The sequence below is a fragment of the Vipera ursinii genome (genome assembly GCF_947247035.1).
Source record: "Vipera ursinii genome assembly, contig: scaffold_301, whole genome shotgun sequence".
NCBI lineage: Eukaryota > Metazoa > Chordata > Lepidosauria > Squamata > Viperidae > Vipera > Vipera ursinii.
The window spans coordinates 1-21,415 of NW_028148264.1; the positions used below are offsets into that span (position 1 = coordinate 1).

Below are 21,415 nucleotides of genomic sequence, written 5' to 3' on the forward strand. Positions count from 1 at the left end.
TGACTGTTCGAAGTTACAATAGCACTGAAAAAAGTGCCCCCCCAAGCTAGGATGGTCGCGTACCACCTGCCAGGTGCCAATGTACCACAGGTGGTACCCGTACCACTGGTTGAAAAGCCCTGGTATAGGGTCTCCTGCTTGAGCAGGGCGAGGTTGGACTAGAAGACCTCCAAGGTCCCTTCCAGAACTATCATTTCTGATTGCTATAGAGTCTTACCAAGAAGCATATATGAAATTTAAGGTTTTTAATGGACAGGGTTTACTGCTTGAGCAGGGGGGGCGGGATTTAGATTAGGAGACCTCCAAGGTCCCTGCCAACTCTGTTATTGTCTTATTCCAAGCAGGGCCAACATCAGAATGAGTCTGCCGGGTTTGTCTCCAACCCCATTCGCTCTAGGCTGAAACTACGGACCTCCTCTTCGCTCCTTTCATTCATGTTTCATTCACATTTCAACCTGGAAGCCTGAATTTTATAAAATGGCTGCCATCTTTACCCGCTTTCTCTGATCCCCGATTGCCATCGTCCTCTGACTATCACGAAGTGGAGGTGAATTCTAAGTCGTCTCTCCTGCTCATGTTCGACCAGCTAGAACTGATTTTTGAAACTGGCCCACATCTCTTCCAACTGAGGCTCCAGTTGCCTTTATGTTGCTGAGTTGTCCCCACAAACTAAGCATTGTGACTGTGTGGGAGTGTCATGGTGGGCAGGACCTTTCCCACAACACACAGGGAAAACCTGGTGGAGATTTTTTTTTCCCCAGCAAAGGATGGGGAACAGGAGAAGAATTTATCAAAGGATGATCGGCTGAGGAAGAGCTGTGAAGCTAATACTTCAATATCTCTCTCTCTCTCTCTCTCTCTCTCTCTCTCTCTCTCTCTCTCTCTCTCTCTCTCTCTCTCTCTCTCTCTCTCTGTCTCTCTTTCTCTCTCTCATCTCTTTCTTTCTCTCTTCTCTCTGCTTTCTCTCTCTCCTCCCTCTGTCTCTTTCTCTTGTCTTTCTCTCCTCCCTCTATCTTCTCTCTCTCTCTCTCTCTCTCTCTCTCTCTCTCTCTCTCTCTCTCTCTCTCTCTCTCTCTCTCTCTCTGGAAAAGAAATCCATTAGGAAAAAGTAGCCAAAAGACGAGCAAAGTCTCTTTTACACATAAATAGCATAAGAGCATGAGCGGTCCTTAAATTACGGACACATCTGAGCCCAACATTTATGACGCTAAGTGAGAAATTGGTCCAGCGAGTTTTACAGATTTTCTTGCCACGTTGGTTAAGCCCATCGCTGGAGTCAAGGACTGCTTCTATTCACAGGGACAAAAATGGTCACTTAGAATCTTAGAGCATTCTACAGGATCTGGCTGATTCAAGGAAGACCAGAGTTGGACGGGACCTTGGAGGTCTTCTAGTCCAGCCCCCTGCTCAAGCAGGATTCTCTATATCCTAAGACTTTTCTTTAGTATCACGACTGTTGCTGTGCTGTGGTTTTTAGAAGATGCTGTGGGGGACGAACAGGAAGGGGGAAAGAATCTGTCACAATTCTGAGACACAGGAAGTTGACGAGCAGAGGACAACCAGTTGTGAGTGTGTTCTTCGGGGCAATGTTCTCAAATTCTTCCCCCCCCTCCTCTTTGCACTTCCTGTTCAAGACGAAAGTGGCTGAGTCATTTAAATAAAGAAATAGCAGTGCTTGCTTCTCCCCTGGAAAAGCACCATTCTCTTCTTTTTTTTTTCAACCGCCCCTTGGAACTAAAGACTTCCTCCAGATGTGCTCACAGAGCTGAAGGCAGCCTTTAAAGCCAGCCAGGTCTGCTTCTATTTGCAGACCCTCGGGTGGGTTTCTAACAGCGAGGATTTGTGACTCACAATTATCTTCGAAAAGAGGCAAGAGCCGTAGATCCAGCCTAGCCTGAATTCTACCTCGGAAACGAAATAAATCTGAGATTTTTGGTTTTCTAAAAATGAATCAGAAGTAGCGGTTTTCTGATCTTCTAGAGAATTTTGTGGTGTTGAATAGGATGAGAGGTCGTGCAAATTGATTCAAAGGAATCTAACCTGGGAGCTAGGATCTTTGAGGACCAAACTGGGTTGCGGATCCTGAGATCCAGCTGAGAGATAAACCTAGGATTTTGCCGCTCAAGCTGAAATAAAAACCCAGAGCTAGGATATAAAGCTAGAATTGGGTATGTGTAGTTTAACGAAAAGAAGAGTGAGGGGTGACATGATAGCAGTCTTCCAATATCTCAGGGGCTGCCACAAAGAAGAGGGAGTCCAGCTGTTCTCCAAAGCACCTGAAAGCAGGACAAGAAGCAACGGATGGAAACTAGTCAAGGAGAGAAGCAACCTAGAACTAAGGAGAAACTTCCTGACAGTTAGAACAACTAACTAGTGGAACAACCTGCCTCCAGAAGTGGTGAATGCTCCAACACTGGAAGTTTTTAAGAAGAGACTGGACAGCCATTTGCCTGAAATGGTATAGGGTTTCCTGCCTGAGCAGGGGGTTGGACTAGATGACCTCAAAGGTCCCTTCCAACAACAACTTCTTCTTCTTCTTCTTCTTCTTCTTCTTCTTCTTCTTCTTCTTCTTCTTCTTCTTATTATTATTATTATTATTATTATTATTATTATTATTATTATTATTATTATTTCATGGCTTTCAACTTTCAACTTAAAAGCCGTATTTCCACTCATGATCCTGCTAGATCCAGGACATGACAATTATTGATCAGAGATGAATGGAAAGGTATTAAACTTTCTGGATGGGTCCAACTCTTGACCATGCAACTTATATTCTGTAATATCCTTCTATCGGAGCCATGTTGAATCAACATGGTCTTCTCCAAGCAGCAGCGAAACCCATGAAGTCCTGCACACAAAACCTCTGCTCTACGATCAGCTACAACCTGTAACCCGCGCAGGTACTACGTACATAAGGGGTTCCATTCGGAGTACCGGGCATCCACAAAGGATCCGGGGCAAAAGTTACAGGAAGGACTTTGATAATAGGATAATTCCTTATCATCTTATACCTTGGCACTCAGCCGCAATCGATCGATGGTATTCTCGGCTTCAGCGTACTTGGTTAGAAGTTTGTGGTAGTCTTCCTAAAAAACGATGAAGAGAACATGATATTTCATTCAGATGCCCCTTCTGGAATAGGAATAGTTTTGGGGACATTAAGGTATGATCCAGCCCTTCATGTCTCATGTACTGGACTGTACTATATTATGCTATATCATATCATATTATACTATGTTATATTATACTGTATTGTATTATACTATACTGTATTATACTATGCTATATTATATCATACCATAGTATATCATATATTATGCTGTAATGTATTATAATATATTATACTATACTGTACTGTTCTATGCTATACTAGAATATCACATGATATATTATGCTGTACTGTATTATACTATACTGTACTATGCTATATTATATCATACCATATTATATCATATATTATGCTGTATTGTATTATATTATACTATACTGTACTGTTCTATGCTATACTAGAATATCACATGATATATTATGCTGTACTGTATTATACTATACTGTACTATGCTATATTATATCATACCATATTATATCATATATTATGCTGTATTGTATTATATTATACTATACTAAACTATGCTATACCATAATATCATATTATATATTATATTATGCTATATTGTATTATATTATACTATACTGTACTGTTCTATGCTATACTAGAATATCACATGATATATTATGCTGTACTGTATTATACTATACTGTACTATACTATACTATATCATACCATATTATATCATATATTATGCTGTATTGTATTATATTATACTATACTGTACTAAACTATGCTATACCATAATATATTATATATTATATTATGCTGTATTGTATTATATTATTATATTATATTATATTACATTATACCATACTGTACTATACTATGCTATACTATATCATATCATACTATATTTCTTTGCAACTCTGTGGTAATTCCAGACGGAGCTCTGTATGAAAAGTAGGAGTTTGTGCCCATGGATGAATCAGATGTTAGAAGCCAAGGACTGAATGGCTACGAAGGATGCTTTAACCTTGAAGCATGTACACACAAAGGGGGGGTGGAGGCGATACAAAGAGGGACAAATCTGCATAATGTGTGCAGGTTGTGACCTCTCGGCTCGCTTACATTGCTGGAGACATAGGCAGTGTGCATTAAAAGCTTGCTTTTGGCTATTAGCCTACTTTCTTCTATTGATGGCTTCAAAGACAGGTTTCCCACATGAATGAGCACCCCTCCACACCAGCAAGTACAACAACCAGGATAATAAATACATTTCTGCAAGTTGAAAACCTCTGTGCCAGACAGAAAGGGTTTTCTCTTCCTAACGCTTGCGTGCTAAGTGGGAGAGATTTTCTCCTGAGCCAACTTACAACCGTTCCTTCAGTAACTATTCAAAGTCGCAACGGGACTGAATCAAGGGGCTCGTGACCGTTGTAAGTCAAGGACTATCTGTCTTCAGGAAGAGAGATTTTGCAAAGCATACAGGAAGTGACCACCTGGAGCTGATGCACCAGCTCTGTCGCCTGTCTGGGGGACTTCAGTTCCTCGGGAATAACAGAGACGGCCGGCGTGGGACATTTTTGAGGAGATCCTTCGGTGCTGCTCAACAACACTTCTCGGACAATCTCGGCAGGAGACTTGAAGATCACCAGCTTCCTAACCTCCTTCTTACTAGCTGGAGAAGTCTTTCCTTGGGGTGGACGGTAGCTCTGGGGATCCTTGGGGAACCTGACCCGGGGTTCCACTTTGGATAGATCTGGTAAGGGGTAGTTGAGCTGCCCTCGGCCGTATTGTGTGATGTCCCTTGCTCCAGAGTTTGATTGAGTCTCTCGGTCTGGTTCTTTTAAAGCAAGATGTCCAGATTTCTTCCGAGGGGCACTCTGTTGAGGGCTCAGAGACCTGAAGTGCCTTGGACCTCTAGACAACAGCCCATGGGGTACATCTGTTTCCCGCTTCTGTGTTCGTTTCTCCAGTTGGCCACCAACTCGCCTCTGGGACATCGGTGTTGTCTCTCTCAAATCCAAAAGTCTTTCCTCGGTGTTGTTCAAAGCAAGCTGAGCTGTCTCAGCTGGAGGTTCCACCTCAGGAGGCCCTTCCAAGTTCTCCATACATGATAATTCTGGATAAGTCTCGGCATCGATGCTGGCACAGTTTTGAAGATCTTCCAGAGATTGGAAGTCTAAGAGTCGCTGATTGTACTGCAAGGAAATTGCTAGAGAACTGTGTCCTTGACTTTCCAGGCTTCTTCCTGATTCCAAGGAGAACTTTCGATCTTCAAGGAAGTCCAGACTGTCGCCCCCAGGTAGACTCTGAGGTTCAGTCTCCAGTTTGGTGCACACTGGAGGAGGACCACAAGGAGAAGGGCTGAGGTTGGAGCTCTCAGATAGTTGGTCTACATTATCGGAGGCAAAGCTACATTTGTACAAAGCGAGAGGGTCTTGCAGTATCTCAGGACTGGGGCTGAAGTCTGAGCCATACTGGTCCTCAAAAGAGAGCTCAGGATGAACATCTTCCTGGCTGCCAAAGTCCCATGTACCTCTTGGCTTCTCAGGTTCAGGGCTGTCTACTTCATACATGACATCTGGTTGCAAATAGGACCTCAGGCCAAGATCCTTGGGACTTCCTTCATCCTCTAAACATGGGAAGGAGATAACATTAGAAGATCTATCTCACATTGCCCTAATTATCAACCCATTCCACTCCAAATTCCTTGTGTGTCCAACCATACCAATAAAGAATTCTATTCTATTCTATTCTATTCTATTCTATTCTATTCTATTCTATTCTATTCTATTCTATTCTATTCTATTCTATTCTATTCATCATTATTCTATTCTATTCTATTCTATTCTATTCTATTCTATTCATCATTATTCTATTCTATTCTATTCTATTCTATTCTATTCTATTCTATTCTATTCTGTTCTGTTCTGTTCTGTTCTGTTCTGTTCTATTCTATTCTATTCTAAAATTCTATTCTATTCTATTCTCCATTCTAAAATTCTATTCTATTCTATTCTATTCTATTCTATTCTATTCTATTCTATTCTATTCTATTCTATTCTATTCTATTCTATTCTCACATCTAGCAAGAACATGCATCTTGTGCTTTGGTGTTTCAGGGTCTGGCCGAACATATACCCAAGCTATCTAGGAGTTGGAAAGCCAGAGAGAGACAGAATTTTAAAATATGTTTTTTTTAAAAAAAAATAAAGATTGAATCCAGTTTTTGTTCTAGCTGTGCCCAGTGTTTCTTTAAGATGCACCGGTGACAAGGGGGCTCTGCAGAACATCTGCTTTGAACCACCGAAAGCCTGCTCAGTTATCTTCCCTGAATGCGCAAAAGCTCTGCTCCAATTCAGATACTACTCCAAATAACCTTACCAGAGGTTTGGGTCCCTAATTTCCTCTGTTACTCACCAGGCAGGAGACTTGAAGTGTTGGCATCACGTTCGAGATCTTGAAGCTCACCAAGATCAAAACCTTGTTCGCCTTCTTCCAAAAGGTGTTGATAGTCCTTCAGTTCCCCCAAATGTTCTTCGTCTTCCAGGATCTCCTGGGAAGAAGACAAGGTCCAGCAGTCCAAATTCTCTACCAGGCTGCTTTCTCCAAGGTGAAGCTCTCCATTCCTTCTCCTCTCAACTTCAGCACCTTCTTCTGACTCCTCCTTCTCATTGTAGGGCTGTTCTCCAAAGCCATGGCTTCCTCTACCGGCCATTCCTGCATTCCCAGGAAGGGAAGCTAATGGTGTAAATGGTTGTGAGATAACTTCCTTAATGCAAAAAAAAAAAAAAAAGAAAAATAAGCAAGCTAATTCATCTGGGCCTTTTCATTAGAGTTTCTGCAAACACCTGAAGGATACACCTGGAAGAAAGTAGATCATGTGGAGGCTTCATTCAAGGCTTCCATCCAAAGGAGAGCGAGGGAATAAATAACAGCCCAGAAAAATGGGCTCGGAGAAGGTCCAAAGTGGCACCACGGTTTATCCATAGGATGCTAATTCAATACGAAGGTGGATGCCTTTGAAGTTCTCAGTTGGGGTGGACAATTTGCAATTCTCAGTGTATCTTTAATTGATCTTCTGCAGGCTCTCAATCTGGAAAGGGTCACCTGCACAGAGAGAGAGAGAGGGGGAAAAAAATTGAGAAAGAAAGTAAAAAACAGGTGTCCCTTTGACCAGCCCACCTCTTGATTTAATCCTGACCACCATCCCTACCTCGAGTGTTTATTCTCAACGTAATTCTACTTCCAAGCGTGTTAAGAGCTCCGGAAGGTATTAGTAGAAGGCTAATCTCGAATTAAACTACTTAAAGCTAAGACATGAATATTCAGAACCGTCTATATTTGAAACCAGCCCAGGAGTTAGCTTAGTTCTAGGAACGTCCCCTCTTCCCCCACCCCAGCTCTTATTTTTGTGCAGCTGGAGATGCACAGATGTTGCTTCAGGCAGTGCCATTTACCAGACAAACACAAAAGTGGCAGTTTAAAAAAAAAAAAAGGCCCACGCCACCACATTCGTCCCGGCAGAATGACTGCATTGATTCCCTAGCTAAGAAAGAAAGGAGATCTCCCACTCTAGCTGATTCCCCAGAAGAAAATTAATGCTTCTGAACGCGAGCTTTAAGAATCACTTCCCTTCTTTCTTGTCCAGTTTAATGAAAAGAAGGATTAGGGGGGGCAGGGTAGCAGCAGCGTTCCAATATTTGAGGGGTGGCCCCAAAGAAGAGGGAGTCAAGCTCTTCTCCCAAAGCGCCTGAAGGCAGGACAAGAAGCGACGGATGAAAACTCATCCAGGAGAGAGGCAACCTGGAACTATAAGGAGAAACTTCCTAACAGTGAGACAATTAGCCAGTGGAACTCCTTGCCTCCAGAAGTTGTGGGTGCTCCATCACTGGAAGTTTTTCATAAGAGATTGGTCATCCATTTGTCTGAAATAGTGTAGGGTCTTTGCTTGGGCAGGGGGTTGGACTAGAAGACCTCCAAGGTCCCCTCCCACGCTGTTACTTTGTTTCTATTTGATAGCCCAGAATTTTTTTTCCTAATTTCCTCTTTCTCCTCCTCTTCCTCTGAGGTTTCTTATACTTATCCTGCCCCAATTTCAGAAGCCCCAAATGAATTCAAGTCCATATCTGGGGAAAACACAGGGAAACCATCTCTCTCTCTCTCTCTTTCTTTCTCTTGCTTCCTTTCTCTTTCTCTCTCCTTTCTCTCTCTCTCTCTCTTTCTTCTCTCTCTCTTTCTGTTTCTTCTGTTTTTTATATACCCAAGGTATATAAATAAAATTATTATTATTATTATTATTATTATTATTATTATTATTATTATTATTATTATTATTTCTCTGTGTGTCTCTCTTCTCTCTGTTTCTCTCTCTCTCTGTGTGTGTTTCTCTCTCTCTTTCTTCTCTGTCTCTTCTCTCTCTGTTTTTTCTCTCTGTCTGTCTCTCTTCTCTCTCTTTCTCTCTTTCTCTTGTCTCTCTTCTTTGTGTGTTTCTCTCTCTCTCTCTCTCTGTTTCTCTCTGTCTCTTCTCTCTCTCTCTCTCTCCCTCTTGCTGGTCAAACATTGGATCACTGCCGGGAGCAGATCCAATCCGATGCACAGCACCCTCCTGTATCCTCCACACAGCATCCAGGACCTTCGTTGAATTACCAAGGCAACCCCCAAATAAAATAAATAAAATAAAATCCAAGGAAGTGCTCCGCACAATTCTTGAGTTACTGACTGGAGCTCACTTCGGCACTTTGGCTGACAGCCGCCGGTTTCAGATGGGGAGTCCAGGGTGGGGGAAAAACCCACAACCAACTAACATATCCCAGCATATTAATTCACTTTGGAGATGAAAATCAGGGCTGCTCTCAAAAGAGGGTTAGAGCAAGGAAAGATTCATGGATTTTGGGAAACATAAAAATAGGACCTGGGGCTGTTTTCCTCAGCCAATAAATGATCCATCAAAACATCTATTCTTCTTTCCTCTCCTGTGCGGAAATAAGTAAAAAAAAAACAACCCCAAAATTGCACGGGGGAACATAGAAGTTACAAATGGAAGATATTTGTAACTGTCTTCTGCTTTAGAGTACATATACAGTACAAAGGAGATACAGAATTATAAATACAGATACAAATGAGAGCCTAGTGGTTAGGGGAACAGGCTAGAAAGCGAGAGACCGTAAGTTCAAATCCTGCCTTAGCCATGAAAGGCGACTGGGTGACTTTGGGCCAATAACCAGGAGATGGTGAGTTCTAGTCCCGCCTTGGCTGTGAAAGTTGACTGGGTGACTTTGGGCCAGTCACCAGGAGACGGTGAGTTCTAGTCCTGCCTTAGTCATGAAAGCCAGCTGGGTGATTTTGGGCCAATCACCAGGAGATGGCGAGTTCTAATCCCGCCTTGGCCATGAAAGCCAGCTGGGTGACTTTGGGCCAATCACCAGGAGACGGTGAGTTCTAGTCCCACTTTGGCCATGAAAGGCGACTGGGTGACTTTGGGCCAGTCATTCTCTCTCAGCCCAACCTACCCCACAATGTTGTTGTTGTGGGAAAAATAGGAGGAGGAAGGTGTACTGGATATGTTCACCACCTTGAGTTATTTGTAAGAATAATAAAGGGGGGATGCCGATTTTTTTTAAAAAAAAATCAATATTCAAGCACCTTGAAACATCTAAAAAAATAAGGCAGGCAATTGCTCTAGAAAAAACTTATCTGAAAACACACAGATGTGTTAAACAGCCATGCGGACACTGAGCACACAAATCCAGCAAGATTTTTTTTTTTATCCTTCCCCCAACAGATTTACCCTCCTTCATAGCTTCCGTTTCTTAAATGTGGAGCCCCATTTTTAAAGAAGTACAAAACGCTTCCCTTTTTCTGCCCTTCCTCAAAAAGTACTTTCACCGGAAGGCTATGAAATTTATTTAAATAGTTCATCACTCAGGACCACTCAGATGTGCTTGCTTTTAGAGGGAAGCTGAGAGAAAGATGAGGATTTAGAAAGAAAAAAAAACAGGGATCGTAACATCTCTCAAAATTCTTCATCAGCTACTTAAGATCGTTCCCAAAAGTTAATACGGCAGAAGTGACCGTAGCCAACAATCCTTCTTTGATGTCTCAAAAAAGAAAAGCAGCAAATCTTTGCCATAACGTTATCTATGAGTTAGAAAAGGTTTTCCTTATTTCTCTGGTGTTCTGGATTCGGCATGAACCCATTTCAAATCAGTCCACTTTCCAGAACTTTGCAAGCAACAGATTTCTAAAGTGGCGTTTCTAGAAACCAAAAAATACGGTCATTCTAGCAAGCAGGCCACTAATCTCCAGGGACTTCACTGCTGCCTTTGCAAAACAAGTGTTCTTGCTCATAATTTTGGCTGGCTTTAATCTCCTCGAGGGATCTCCAAAATGAAAATTGAAAAAGAACTAAGGAGAAATTTCCTGACAGTGGAACGGCTTGCCTTCAGAAGCTGTGGGTGCTCCAACACTGGAGTTTTTAAAGAAGAGATTGGACAATCATTTGTCTGGACTAGAAGACCTTCAAGGTCCCTTTCAGCTCTGTTATTCTATTCTGTTAAAATAGGAAGCACGTGAGAATGGAGAACATTCCTTAACAGTTGAGAATACTGGTTAAATTCAGAAGGATCCAGCTTTACCTCTGTTGCATCCACAAACCTTCCTTGGTCATCAATAGCCATATGAGTGATGCTGTTTTCCCCAAATTGATGTCTTTTGGGTGTTCCGGAATATAAATCTCACCATCCATGGATGATGACCATCTTGCCTTCAACTTCCAGAAGTTCTTGTATGAGACCCCTGTCAAAGTTGAATGTCTAAGAGGCTTGCTAACCTCTGTCCCTCTCTCAACTTGCCATAGAAAGAGGAGGGAGTGGAAGCCTGGGAAAGAAATCGGAGTTCTCTAAGAAGCCATCCGTGGTCCATGGGACCCAAGGTCACAAAAGCAGGTGTCTGACGGAGAAGTGGACTTTTCCCATAACAAACCAAAGAGGCATGATTGGGCAACGTGAACATTTGGTCGGTGGGGGTTATGGAAAGCTATTTTGCACAGGAAAACCAACGTTGATTTTGCTTCTTCAGTACCGGAATGTGTATCTTTTATGGCAACTCAAGCTGTAAAGTTTTCTCGATGTTGGATTTGCTAGCTGGAGGATTGACAGCCCCAGGAGGCAGGAAGTGGTCAGCTCCACTTCCCTAAGATCTGCAAAGCTAAGGTGCCAAACATTTGCAGGAGATAAAAATGAATGCAGTGGATTCAAAGAACGGCTCAGTTTAGATCATCAGGGGAAAACCAAAATCTATCTAGGTGGTCCCAAGGAGTGGAAAACGACACAACCCTTCCACTGTGTGCCACAAGTGATCCCAATTTCTGCAAACTGCCTTACAGAATCTGCAAGTAGCTCTGATTACATTTCCGTGATGATCAAAAACATGGTGTTTTTTTTGCTAAGGTTCCACCCTCAGAAAGCGTCCAAAATTCCTTGCTTTCTGCCATGTCCGTTCCATTTTGATCATTCGATTTGGCAGCTGCCTTTACACACACACACACACACACACACACACACACACACACACAGAGAGAGAGAGAGAGAGAGAGAGAGAGCACAAACGCCTCTGCCCTATCGTAAGACCTAAACAGTTATTATTTTTAATAATAATAATAATAATAATAATAATAATAATAATAATAATAATAATAATAATAATAATAAAAAGAATGTTGCAATTGTTATGAAGTTGAATTACTTATGAAGTTATGGTTTGGTGGGAAGAGTCCTGGGTCTTGGCACCAAGCCTGAAAAGATGTGACTTTTTCGAAAGAGAAAGAATGCCTGTTAGAAGCAGCTGACAACTTCTCTGATGGAGACGAAACCTGGAGATATCAAACTGAAGTCACACCAGATGCCTCCTGGCTTGCTCATGCTTTTCTCACACAATGGGTTTTGTTTGAGGAAAGGGTCATCCCACACACCAGTTCTGGACGTAATCTAATCCAGGGACTGGATGGGACTCGTGGAGATGACCTCATCTTTTCCCAAGGTAGAATGCTCTCCTGTTGCTCATGCGCTCCTAATGTTTAGCCCATGAGTCTAAAACCTAGGAACTGAGGTGTAGAAAGAAAAGGAACTCTCCAATTTAAGAGGTCCTAGAGACCTACGTTTACTTATTTTTAAAGCATCTCTTGCAAAGATGAATAGAGATTTGAACTGAGCTACTAGCATTATCTGAGGTAGGTTTACTTGATTGCATTATGGCAGGAAATGCAAACAGGAAGGGCAAGTGATGGAAATATGTGCAACTGAGACAGTTTTACACACAGACACACAGAGAGAGAAAGAGAGAGAGAGAAACAGAAAGAGAGAGAAAAAGAGAGAGAAAGAGAGAGAGAAGAGAGACACACAGAGAAACAGAGAAAAAGAAAGAGAGAAAGAGAGAGACAGAGAGAGACAGAGAGAAGAAAGAGAGAAAAACAGATAAAGACAGAAAGAGAAAGACAGAAAGAGAGAGAGAGAAGAAAGACAGAAAAGAAGAGAGAGAGAATTGTATGCACCAAGGATAAAATCTTATTCAATGGAACATCCTAAAACAATTTGCAATTGAGGTAAAAAATACACCACAGTTTAACAGGGGAAAATAAAGCTGTCAATTATTATTTTTTTTGCACACAGTTAATTCTACTCTAAACCAGGTCACAGAAACAAAACACAGGGTGTCGGACAGACAAGATCCCAGACAGACCTATAGCCTGAGAAAGACAGACTTGAAGTGTGAAGCTCAGAAAACCAGCGGTCAGTCGCCACACTAAAAGCAGGATTGCCAAAGGCTGTGATGGAGAAATAGGCCACGGGGGGGGGGAGTGGGGGGGGGAAGGAGCCTAACCACAGAGGAGTGAGAAATACAGCAGCCAGATTGCAAAGCTCAAGAATTTCTTGCAAGCGGCAAAATTGTCCTTTGCAGAGGACAATTTCTCTGGTGCAAAGTCTCTCAGCAACTCAAGTCTTGAAATCGCTTCCAAGCATCAGATGTTAACAACCATGTTATAGACACCCCGATACACTCGAGAGAGGAGACTCTGGCTGTAGAAATGTTGACACTGGGCCTTCCTTCCGGACATTAAGACCTTAAAGAATTCTCCAGGGCTTGCAGGCAGAAGATTTGAGGACCACCTACTTAGCTATCAAAGGATGTCGCCTATTTTTTTTTTTCATTCGGACCACCATCATGCCAAGAAGAGTTCAAAATCAGAGGAAACCTTAACGAACACATCTTCTCTGTGACTTTTGAACAGAGTTTAGGTGGCGAGATGGAAGCAGGTGTTGGAAATCAAGAGAGGGCTATATAAATACCTAGGAAATTGTACCACACAACAATTATTTTCAGGATTATACAGTGAGGATAGTCTATCCTTCCAAAAGGAATAGCACTCCCTCCGGTGCTTCACCCGTCTAGGACACTGTAGGAAACCTCCAATGGGAAAGTCCAACTTCTCCTTCCCAACCCATTGGTCTGTCATTAGACTATGATTCCCACCAGCCCCGAAGGGCAATTAAAAGGCTATTAATTAACCAGAGCCATTCTAAAACCTTGGTTGGATCCATCCTGTCAGGCACAAAGAATCAGGGCCACCGGTTAGGTTGCAGCGTAGAGGATAGATGCATTGGTCCACAAAGAAGCTGGTCAACTAAAGTTCCACACTAACTTGGTGCACGGATAATTCAAGAGGAGTTAGGCGTGAATTGTTTTTGGCAACGTAAGTAATCTAGGCTGATGACTTGTTTAATTCCGCCCTCCAGCTCTGCCTGCTTTTCTCCTACACATCCATGGTTGATGGTTTTGGAGCCTTTGACCTAAACACTAAATTTCAGAAACTCTTAAAAGAGCATAGGGGACCACCAAGGGGGCGAAATATAATTTAATTAGAGTGACACTGATTGAATGCAAAACACTGCAGTTCAGGACAGACTGTCTCGTTTGATTGACTAAAGAGTCGCCTATTCAATTCTTCTCCAGATGAGACTCCGCAAAAGATCCATCTGAGACTCTGGACAGCTGCCTTCCTCCCCCAATCCAGAAGCCAGAGCTGGACAGCTGATGAGCCTCCACAAGGAAAGAAATAATGTTCTGTATTCTTATTGTCCCAAAACTGCATTTTTAAAGTGAAGGTTTGCCAATTTAGTGTCTCAACGCAAGCTTTACGAATAGAAAGATGCATTTCCTCTCCACACCAGTAATAAGACAGCTCTTGTCCCTGCTAACCTAATTAATATCCATCTGCTTCTTTTTTTGTTTTGTTTTTTTCAAACAAAGCAACTGTCCATTTCAGACACTCAATTTCCCCCATCCCCCTAATTCGCAAGCAAGCGTCTCCCCTCCTCCACAATTACACAAACATCTGGCTGGGAAGCTCACAGAAAGCCTGGGGGCATCTCTCTTTTGATGCCCCTACTTCAGATGGGCAGAAAAAAAATATAAAGAATGGAGAAGATCTGATTTCTCCAGGTCACAGATGACTTTTCTAAGATTTATGGGCAATACAAGGTCAAAGAGAATGGGCAAGAAAATTTAAGGTGCTTGGTTGTGTACCTTAAGTGCCCCCTCCCATACATACACACCAGTGCAAAGCAAGTTTTTTTTTTAAAAAAATAAATAAACACAGAGAGTCTTTAAAAAAAGAGAAGAGCCGAAATAAAATCAATTTTAACAAATCCATTTAATTGGTAACAAGTAACCGCCCCCCCAAAATCTGAATTCTAGAAAAAACATTTGCATTAAAAAAAATATTCTAATGCTAGAAAGCATTCGGTATATATTTTGCTGCTGTGCATAGTCAGGGCTCCGTTCCCTTTCTTCTCTTTCTGGATGTCAACTCTTTTTCTCACATTCCCCACCCCTCCACCCCCACCCTACCCCAGCTTCAAATGCCCATTTGGTCCAGTGATTAAGGCACCTGGCTAGAAAGTGGGAAGCTGTGAGTTCATGCCTTAGGCGTGAAAGCAGACTGGGTGACTTTGGGCCAATCACCAGGAGACGGTGAGTTCTAGTTCTGCCTTAGCCATGAAAGCCAGCTGGGTGACTTTAGGCCAATCACCAGGAGACAGTGAGTCCTAGTCCCACCTTAGGCGTGAAAGCAGACTGGGTGACTTTGGGCCAATCACCAGGAGATGGTGAGTTCTAGTTCTGCCTTAGCCGTGAAAGCCAGCTGGGTGACTTTAGGCCAATCACCAGGAGACGGTGAGTCCTAGTCCCACCTTAGGCATGAAAGCAGACTGGGTGACTTTGGGCCAATCACCAGGAGATGGTGAGTTCTAGTCCCACCTTAGGCATGAAAGCAGACTGGGTGACTTTGGGCCAATCACCAGGAGACAGTGAGTTCTAGTTCTGCCTTAGCCGTGAAAGCCAGCTGGGTGACTTTAGGCCAATCACCAGGAGACGATGAGTCCTAGTCCCACCTCAGGCATGAAAGCAGACTGGGTGACTTTGGGCCAATCACCAGGAGACGGTGAGTTCTAGTCCCACCTTAGGCATGAAAGCAGACTGGGTGACTTTGGGCCAATCACCAGGAGATGGTGAGTTCTAGTTCTGCCTTAGCCGTGAAAGCCAGCTGGGTGACTTTAGGCCAATCACCAGGAGATGGTGAGCCCTAGTCTCACCTTAGGCATGAAAGCAGACTGGGTGACTTTGGGATAATCACCAGGAGATGGTGAGTTCTAGTCCCGCCTTAGGCAGGAAAGCCAGTTGGTTGACTTTGGGCCAATCGCTCTCCTTTTAAAATAATTTTATTAGGAATTTACACATGTAAAAGTCTGAAATTATATTGTTGTAAGCTACCCAGCGTGGTCCCATGGTAAGACGGGTGGCAAATAAATTTAAGAAACCAATAAATGTAGGGTGAAATTAAGACATGGAAAAAAAAGATGAAAGAAAAAGTAGGAGAGTGCAGATAGAAAAGACATATAAAGGGGTGACTTCTGACCTTCTTTATAGCAGGTGCAAATTATTCACCCTCTTTAAAATTGCAATCTTTCCTCTCTTCCCACATTCAGCCCTTTTTAATAGCAAATCCAGACGTCGCCAATACTTTTCTCCCTCCCATTTTCAGAAAAAATATGTCCATCAAAGTTTTCCAATCTTTTACCAAGTCCTCCTGTTCGAACAGAATAACCAGAGTTGGAAGGGACCTTGGAGGTCTTCTAGTCCAACCCCCCTGCTCAAGCAGGAGAACCTATGACATCCCTGATGGAAGAGCTCCATTTTGCCATTTCTGCAGCTTGTTGGATTAAATCCCCCCCCTCGTTTTCAAAGCAGGCACGTTCGACTTAACGACTCAGGTTTGAACACAACCTGTTTCTCAGTCAACATGCTTTAAAAGTGGCTTTTACTGGCTAGCTCCAAGTTTTTATAATCCAGACATGTGCATGAATTCCGCCTGATGGAAGCGTTCAGCCTCTGCTGAATGCCAAACCACCATTCATCAAGCAACTTGAAAGGACGAGACACGCTTCAAAGGAAAGAAAAGGAAAAAAAAAACTATTCCACATGCAGCATAGAGGTTCCCCTCTCTCGGCTCTGATTTGCAGACCCCCTCGACTTGGAAGAAACTTCTTAAAAACAAAAGAGTGTTTTCAAAACTTGAAACCAAGAGGAATCTAGCTGCCTCTCGCATCAGAGTTTAGCACTTCTGGGCTAAAGGGCACACCTTTTAAATTTTAGGATAAGGGAAGAGAAAGGAGAAGAGACATTGGACATAAAGGCAGGGATGAATAGAATAGAATAGAATAGAATAGAATAGAATAGAATAGAATAGAATAGAATAGAATAGAATAGAATAGAATAGAATAGAATAGAATAGAATAGAATAGGAACAGGATAGAATAGAATAGAATAGAATAGAATAGAATAGAATAGAATAGAATAGAATAGAATAGAATAGAATAGAATAGAATAGGAATAGGATAGAATAGAATAGAATAGAATAGAATAGAATAGAATAGAATAGAATAGAATAGAATAGAATAGAATAGAATAGGAATAGGATAGAATAGAATAGAATAGAAAAGAGAATAGAGAATAGAGAATAGAGAATAGAGAATAGAGAATAGAATAGAGAATAAAGAATAGAATAGAATAGAATATAAGAGTAGAGTAAAATTATAGTAGAATAGAATAAAATAGAATAGAATAGAATAGAATAGAATAGAATAGAAAATAGAATAGAGAATAGAGAATAGAGAATAGAATAGAGAATAAAGAATAGAATAGAATAGAATATAAGAGTAGAGTAAAATTATAGTAGAATAGAATAGAATAGAATAGAATAGAATAGAATAGAATAGAATAGAATAGAATAGAATAGAATTATGGAATATGGAACATGGAACATGGAAAATAGAATAGAATAGAATAGAATAGAATAGAATAGAATAGAATAGAATAGAATAGAATAGAATAGAATAGAATAGAATAGAATAGAACAGAATTCTTTATTGATTGGACACACAACGAATTTGTCTCTGGTGCATAAGAGAAAGCAATTTAGGCTACCACGTTGAAGCTGTGCAAAATTCTTAACAGTTAGAAAGCTTAACGGTGGAGATCTTATCTCCCGTATACTGTTTTTTTCTACTAAATTGTTTACACAACCATATTATTTTTGGTAAGTGCTGCAGGGACAGTTTCACGTGGATTTTGCTGGGTCCCCCCCCGCACACACACACACACACACACAAACACACAGTTCTCCTGAACATGGTCCACAACAAGCCATCTGGTACTCTTGGATAAGTGGGAGGCTGCACTGCTCACTGAATCAAAACCGAGTTAATCTTCCCAAGTGCACAAAGACACACCATCCACCCCAGGCGGCATGAGTTGGGTTCAAGATTTAAAAGAATGCTTTTCCTAATCTCCAAAGTAGCTATGAAAGTGTAAGCGAAGAAGCCTTCCTACCAGCTTAATATTTGGAAGTATTCGCTTTTATTACCGTAAGTTTGGCTTCCACTTTGCTCCGTCCCCTATTCGCTTTTCCTTAGCTAGTTACCGAATCCACCCATCTTTGTACGTTTCCACAAGACAGTGAACCCTTGGGCTTGCACAACGCAGGAAGCCACGGAAAACTAAGGCTAAGACGGACCCATCCGAGCACAGGCAAATGGTAACAGAACAACAGAGTTTTAAAAGGGACCTGGGAGGTCTTCTAGTCCAACCCCCTGTGAAAGCAGGAAACCCTGTCATTTTCAGACAAGTGGATGTCCCCTCTCTTCTTGAAAAGCTCCTGGGCTGGAGCATTCCCAACTTCTGGAGGCAGGTTGTTCCACTGGTTAATTGTTCTCACTGTCAGGAAATTTCTCCTTAGTTCTAGGTTGCTTCTCTCCTTGACTAGTTTCCATCCGTTGCTTCTTGTCCAGCTCATAGACTATATTTAGACATATGGACCAGAAGGGAACCCAGAGGTCTTCTAGTCCAACCCCCCCTGCTCAAGGCACGAGCCTTATACCCTGCCAGTCAAATGATTGAGCAGTCTGGTCTTGAAAAGCACCCACAGCTCCGGGAGGCAAAGTATTTCATTGTTCTCACTGTTTCTCCTTACTTCTAGGTTGGACCCCTCTTGAACGTGCGTAACTCGGAAGCAGAATGGCACCCCTTGAAATAAAAGTCTACGGAGATTCTCAGTCCTCCACGGTTGCCCCAAAGGTGTTTTTTTTTTTTCTTTTCTTTCCGGGAGGCAACCAAACTTTCTTGTTTTTCTTTGAAGGCCTTTCGCCTCTCATCCAAGAAGCTTCTTCAGGTTCTTCCCCACCATCCAGCTTTCGGGATGAGAAGCGAAACGGTCTTCGAAGAAAAACAAGGAAGTCCAGTTGCCTCCTTCCCCTCTTACGCCCTTTGGAAGAAGAAAGAAAATCTTAAAAAAAAAAAACCTCTTACAAGGAGAAGGTGGATCAGCTCACCAGCGGCCCCAGCGTTCCCAACCGTTGCTTAGCGAGAGGAACCCAACAAGACGATGGCTTTTCCCCTCCTTCAAGGTAACCAGAGCAACAGGCGGTTCAAATCCAGCCTGGGCAAAACACAGCGGGCACAGCACGTTCCTCGCCCTCATGAAGGCGGCCGGAAACCAGCGCTGCTTCTTCTTCTTCTTCTTCTTCTTCTTCTTCTTCTTCTTCTTCTTCTTCTTCTTCTTCTTCTTCTTCTTCTTCTTCTTCTTCTTCTTCTTCTTCTTCTTCTTCTTCTTTCTCCTCCTCCTCCTCCTCCTCCTCCTCCTCCTCCTCCTCCTCCTCCTCCTCCTCCTTCTTCTTCTTCTTCTTCTTCTTCTTCTTCTTCTTCTTCTTTTTAGGGCATCCGTTGATATAAATCACAGAATCCAACGGGGCGGGTGGAGAAAGAGCGTCCCAACTGGTGATTAAACAGAGCCACGTTTCTTCTTCTTCTTTTTTTGTTGCCCAAGAAATACGCACTAAAGTGCGCTCCCCAAGGGATGCAGTTCTGGAAAGAGAGCGCGCACCAGCCAGAAAGCAAAAGGGGAGGAAGGAAGGGGTGTCTGTGTGTGTGTGTGTGTGTGTGTGTGGTGGGGGTGTCTCCAGCCCCTGGTTTCAAAGCAAACCCACCCACCCCCCGTCCTTCCAAGACTGCAATGCTCACCCCGCCCGGATCTTTCCTGCAAACCCAACCCCGCCTGCAAGCAAGCCAGAGGAGAAGAACAGAGACGGACCCACCGGAGGGGGAACCCCCCCACCCCCCCAGCCCCAATAGTTACCGAAGAAACGAAGTGGTTTCTCCTTTTCGTTTTTAAGTTCTTCTCTCGAGTTGCAGCCTGCGAAGTTGCGAACGGGGCGGAGGGAAGCAACATTTCCTGGAGTTGTAAAAATTGGCGGCTAAGCAGTGTCGAAACGCATCTGGAGGAGGGAGGGGAGGGAGAATGTGGGGGGGGGAGGAGCCAGCTGGGCAGAGCTGCAAATGACAAGGCTCTCCTCCAATGGCAGCTTGACGGGGGGGGGGGCCGAGGCGGCGATGGGGGTGGTCATTAACAGAAGGAGATTCTTTATTTATTTTTATTTATTTATTTATTTTATTTTATTTTATTCCATTTATATCCCACCCTCTCCTTAGCAGTAGCCTTCATTCTATGTCTATGCCTGCTTATTAGGGCTTTCACACACACACCCCAAGCGGCATTATTACAAAGTCAGCTTAATTGCCCCCAACAATCTGGGTCCTCATTTTACCTACCTAGGAAGGATGGAAGGCTGAGTCAACCTTGAGCATGGTGGGACTCGAACCTGCACTAATTGCAGGCAGCTGGTCTTACTTAAGGAGGCATTAGCCCACTGCTCCACCAAGGCTCTTGAATGGAAGTCAAAGCCTCTTCCTAAGGTTTGGGTCCTTTTGGGGGGGTGTGTGTGACATTTTCCTGCACGGGCCAATAGGGGAAATTGGGGTGGGGGTCGGATCCTCCTGTAAAGGGGGGGCATTTCCCCAACCCGATTGCTTTTGGTGCCGCCCGAGGCAACTGCAAAGGGGCTGGGTGGGCTTGCGACCCTTCCCAGCAAAGAATAAAAAAAGTGATACGTCTTGTGTGCCTTACAAGAGCTGGAAAGTCTTGCCTCCATCCCTACGCAAAGCCACAAGAAAAGAAATGCCTATTTGTTGTTGTTGTTAGCTGCGAAGTCGTGTCCGACCCATTGCGACCCTATGGACAATGTTCCTCTAGGCCAGGGGTCGGCAACCTCGGCTCTTTTATGACTCGTGGACTTCAACTCCCAGAATTCCTGAGCCAGCTATGCTGGCTGAGGAATTCTGGGAGTTGAAGTCCACGAGTCATAAAAGAGCCGAGGTTGCCGACCCCTGCTCTAGGCCTTCCTGTCCTCTACCATCTTCTGGAGTCCATTTAAGCTCACGCCTCCTGCTTCGGTGACTCCATCCAGCCACCTCCTTCTCTGTCGTCCCCTTCTTCTCTTGCCCTCAACCTTTCCCAGCATGAGGCTCTTCTCCAGTGAGTCCTTCCTTCTCATGAGGTGGCCAAAGTATCTGAGTTTTAGCTTCAGGATCTGGCCTTCTAAAGAGCAGTCAAGGTTGATCTCCTCTAGGACCAACCGGTTTGATCTCCTTGCAGTCCAAGGGACTCGCAGGAGTCTTCTCCAGCACCACAGTTCAAAGGTTTCAATTCTTTGGCGCTCTAATGGTCCAGCTTTCACTGCCATACAGTGCAACTGGGAAGACCATGGCCTTGACTATACGCACTTTTGTTGGCAGGGTGATGTCTCTGCTTTTTAGTGTGCTGTCTAGATTTGCCATGGCTTTCCTCCCCAGGAGCAAGCGTCTTTTAATTTCTTGGCTGCAGTCCCCATCTGCGGTGATCTTGGAGCC

At 43.2% G+C, this 21,415-nt stretch overlaps 1 protein-coding gene across 3 annotated transcripts; it reads right to left on the reverse strand.

Annotated features, from left to right (window-relative positions):
• Positions 1 to 2,714: 2,714 nt before the first annotated feature.
• Positions 2,715 to 19,904, reverse strand: AKNA (AT-hook transcription factor). Of its 3 annotated transcripts, none has more exons than XM_083380227.1 (4): positions 19,806 to 19,904; positions 6,479 to 7,168; positions 4,555 to 5,690; positions 2,715 to 3,089 (listed from the first exon to the last, which is right to left on the reverse strand). In XM_083380227.1, exons 2-4 carry the CDS (start codon positions 6,774 to 6,776, stop codon positions 3,009 to 3,011), a joined length of 1,515 nt encoding a protein of 504 aa, XP_083236353.1. In that variant the 5' UTR covers positions 6,777 to 7,168; positions 19,806 to 19,904; the 3' UTR covers positions 2,715 to 3,008. The 3 variants fall into 3 exon arrangements, with proteins under 3 accessions (XP_083236353.1, XP_083236352.1, XP_083236351.1); XM_083380226.1 differs by lacking the exon at positions 19,806 to 19,904 and adding an exon at positions 19,003 to 19,353; XM_083380225.1 differs by lacking the exon at positions 19,806 to 19,904 and adding an exon at positions 18,980 to 19,353.
• Between the last annotated feature and the right edge of the window lie 1,511 nt (positions 19,905 to 21,415).

Excerpts from the sequence above, each read along its gene's own strand:
- AKNA (XM_083380227.1), bottom strand. The coding sequence starts at position 6,776 with ATGGCCGGTAGAGGAAGCCATGGCTTTGGAGAACAGCCCTACAATGAG. Across the intron at positions 5,691-6,478 it reads CACTTCAAGTCTCCTGCCTG|AGGATGAAGGAAGTCCCAAG; the intron begins GTGAGTAACAGA and ends TCCCATGTTTAG. Across the intron at positions 3,090-4,554 it reads AGCTGGTGCATCAGCTCCAG|GAAGACTACCACAAACTTCT; the intron begins GTGGTCACTTCC and ends ATCGTTTTTTAG.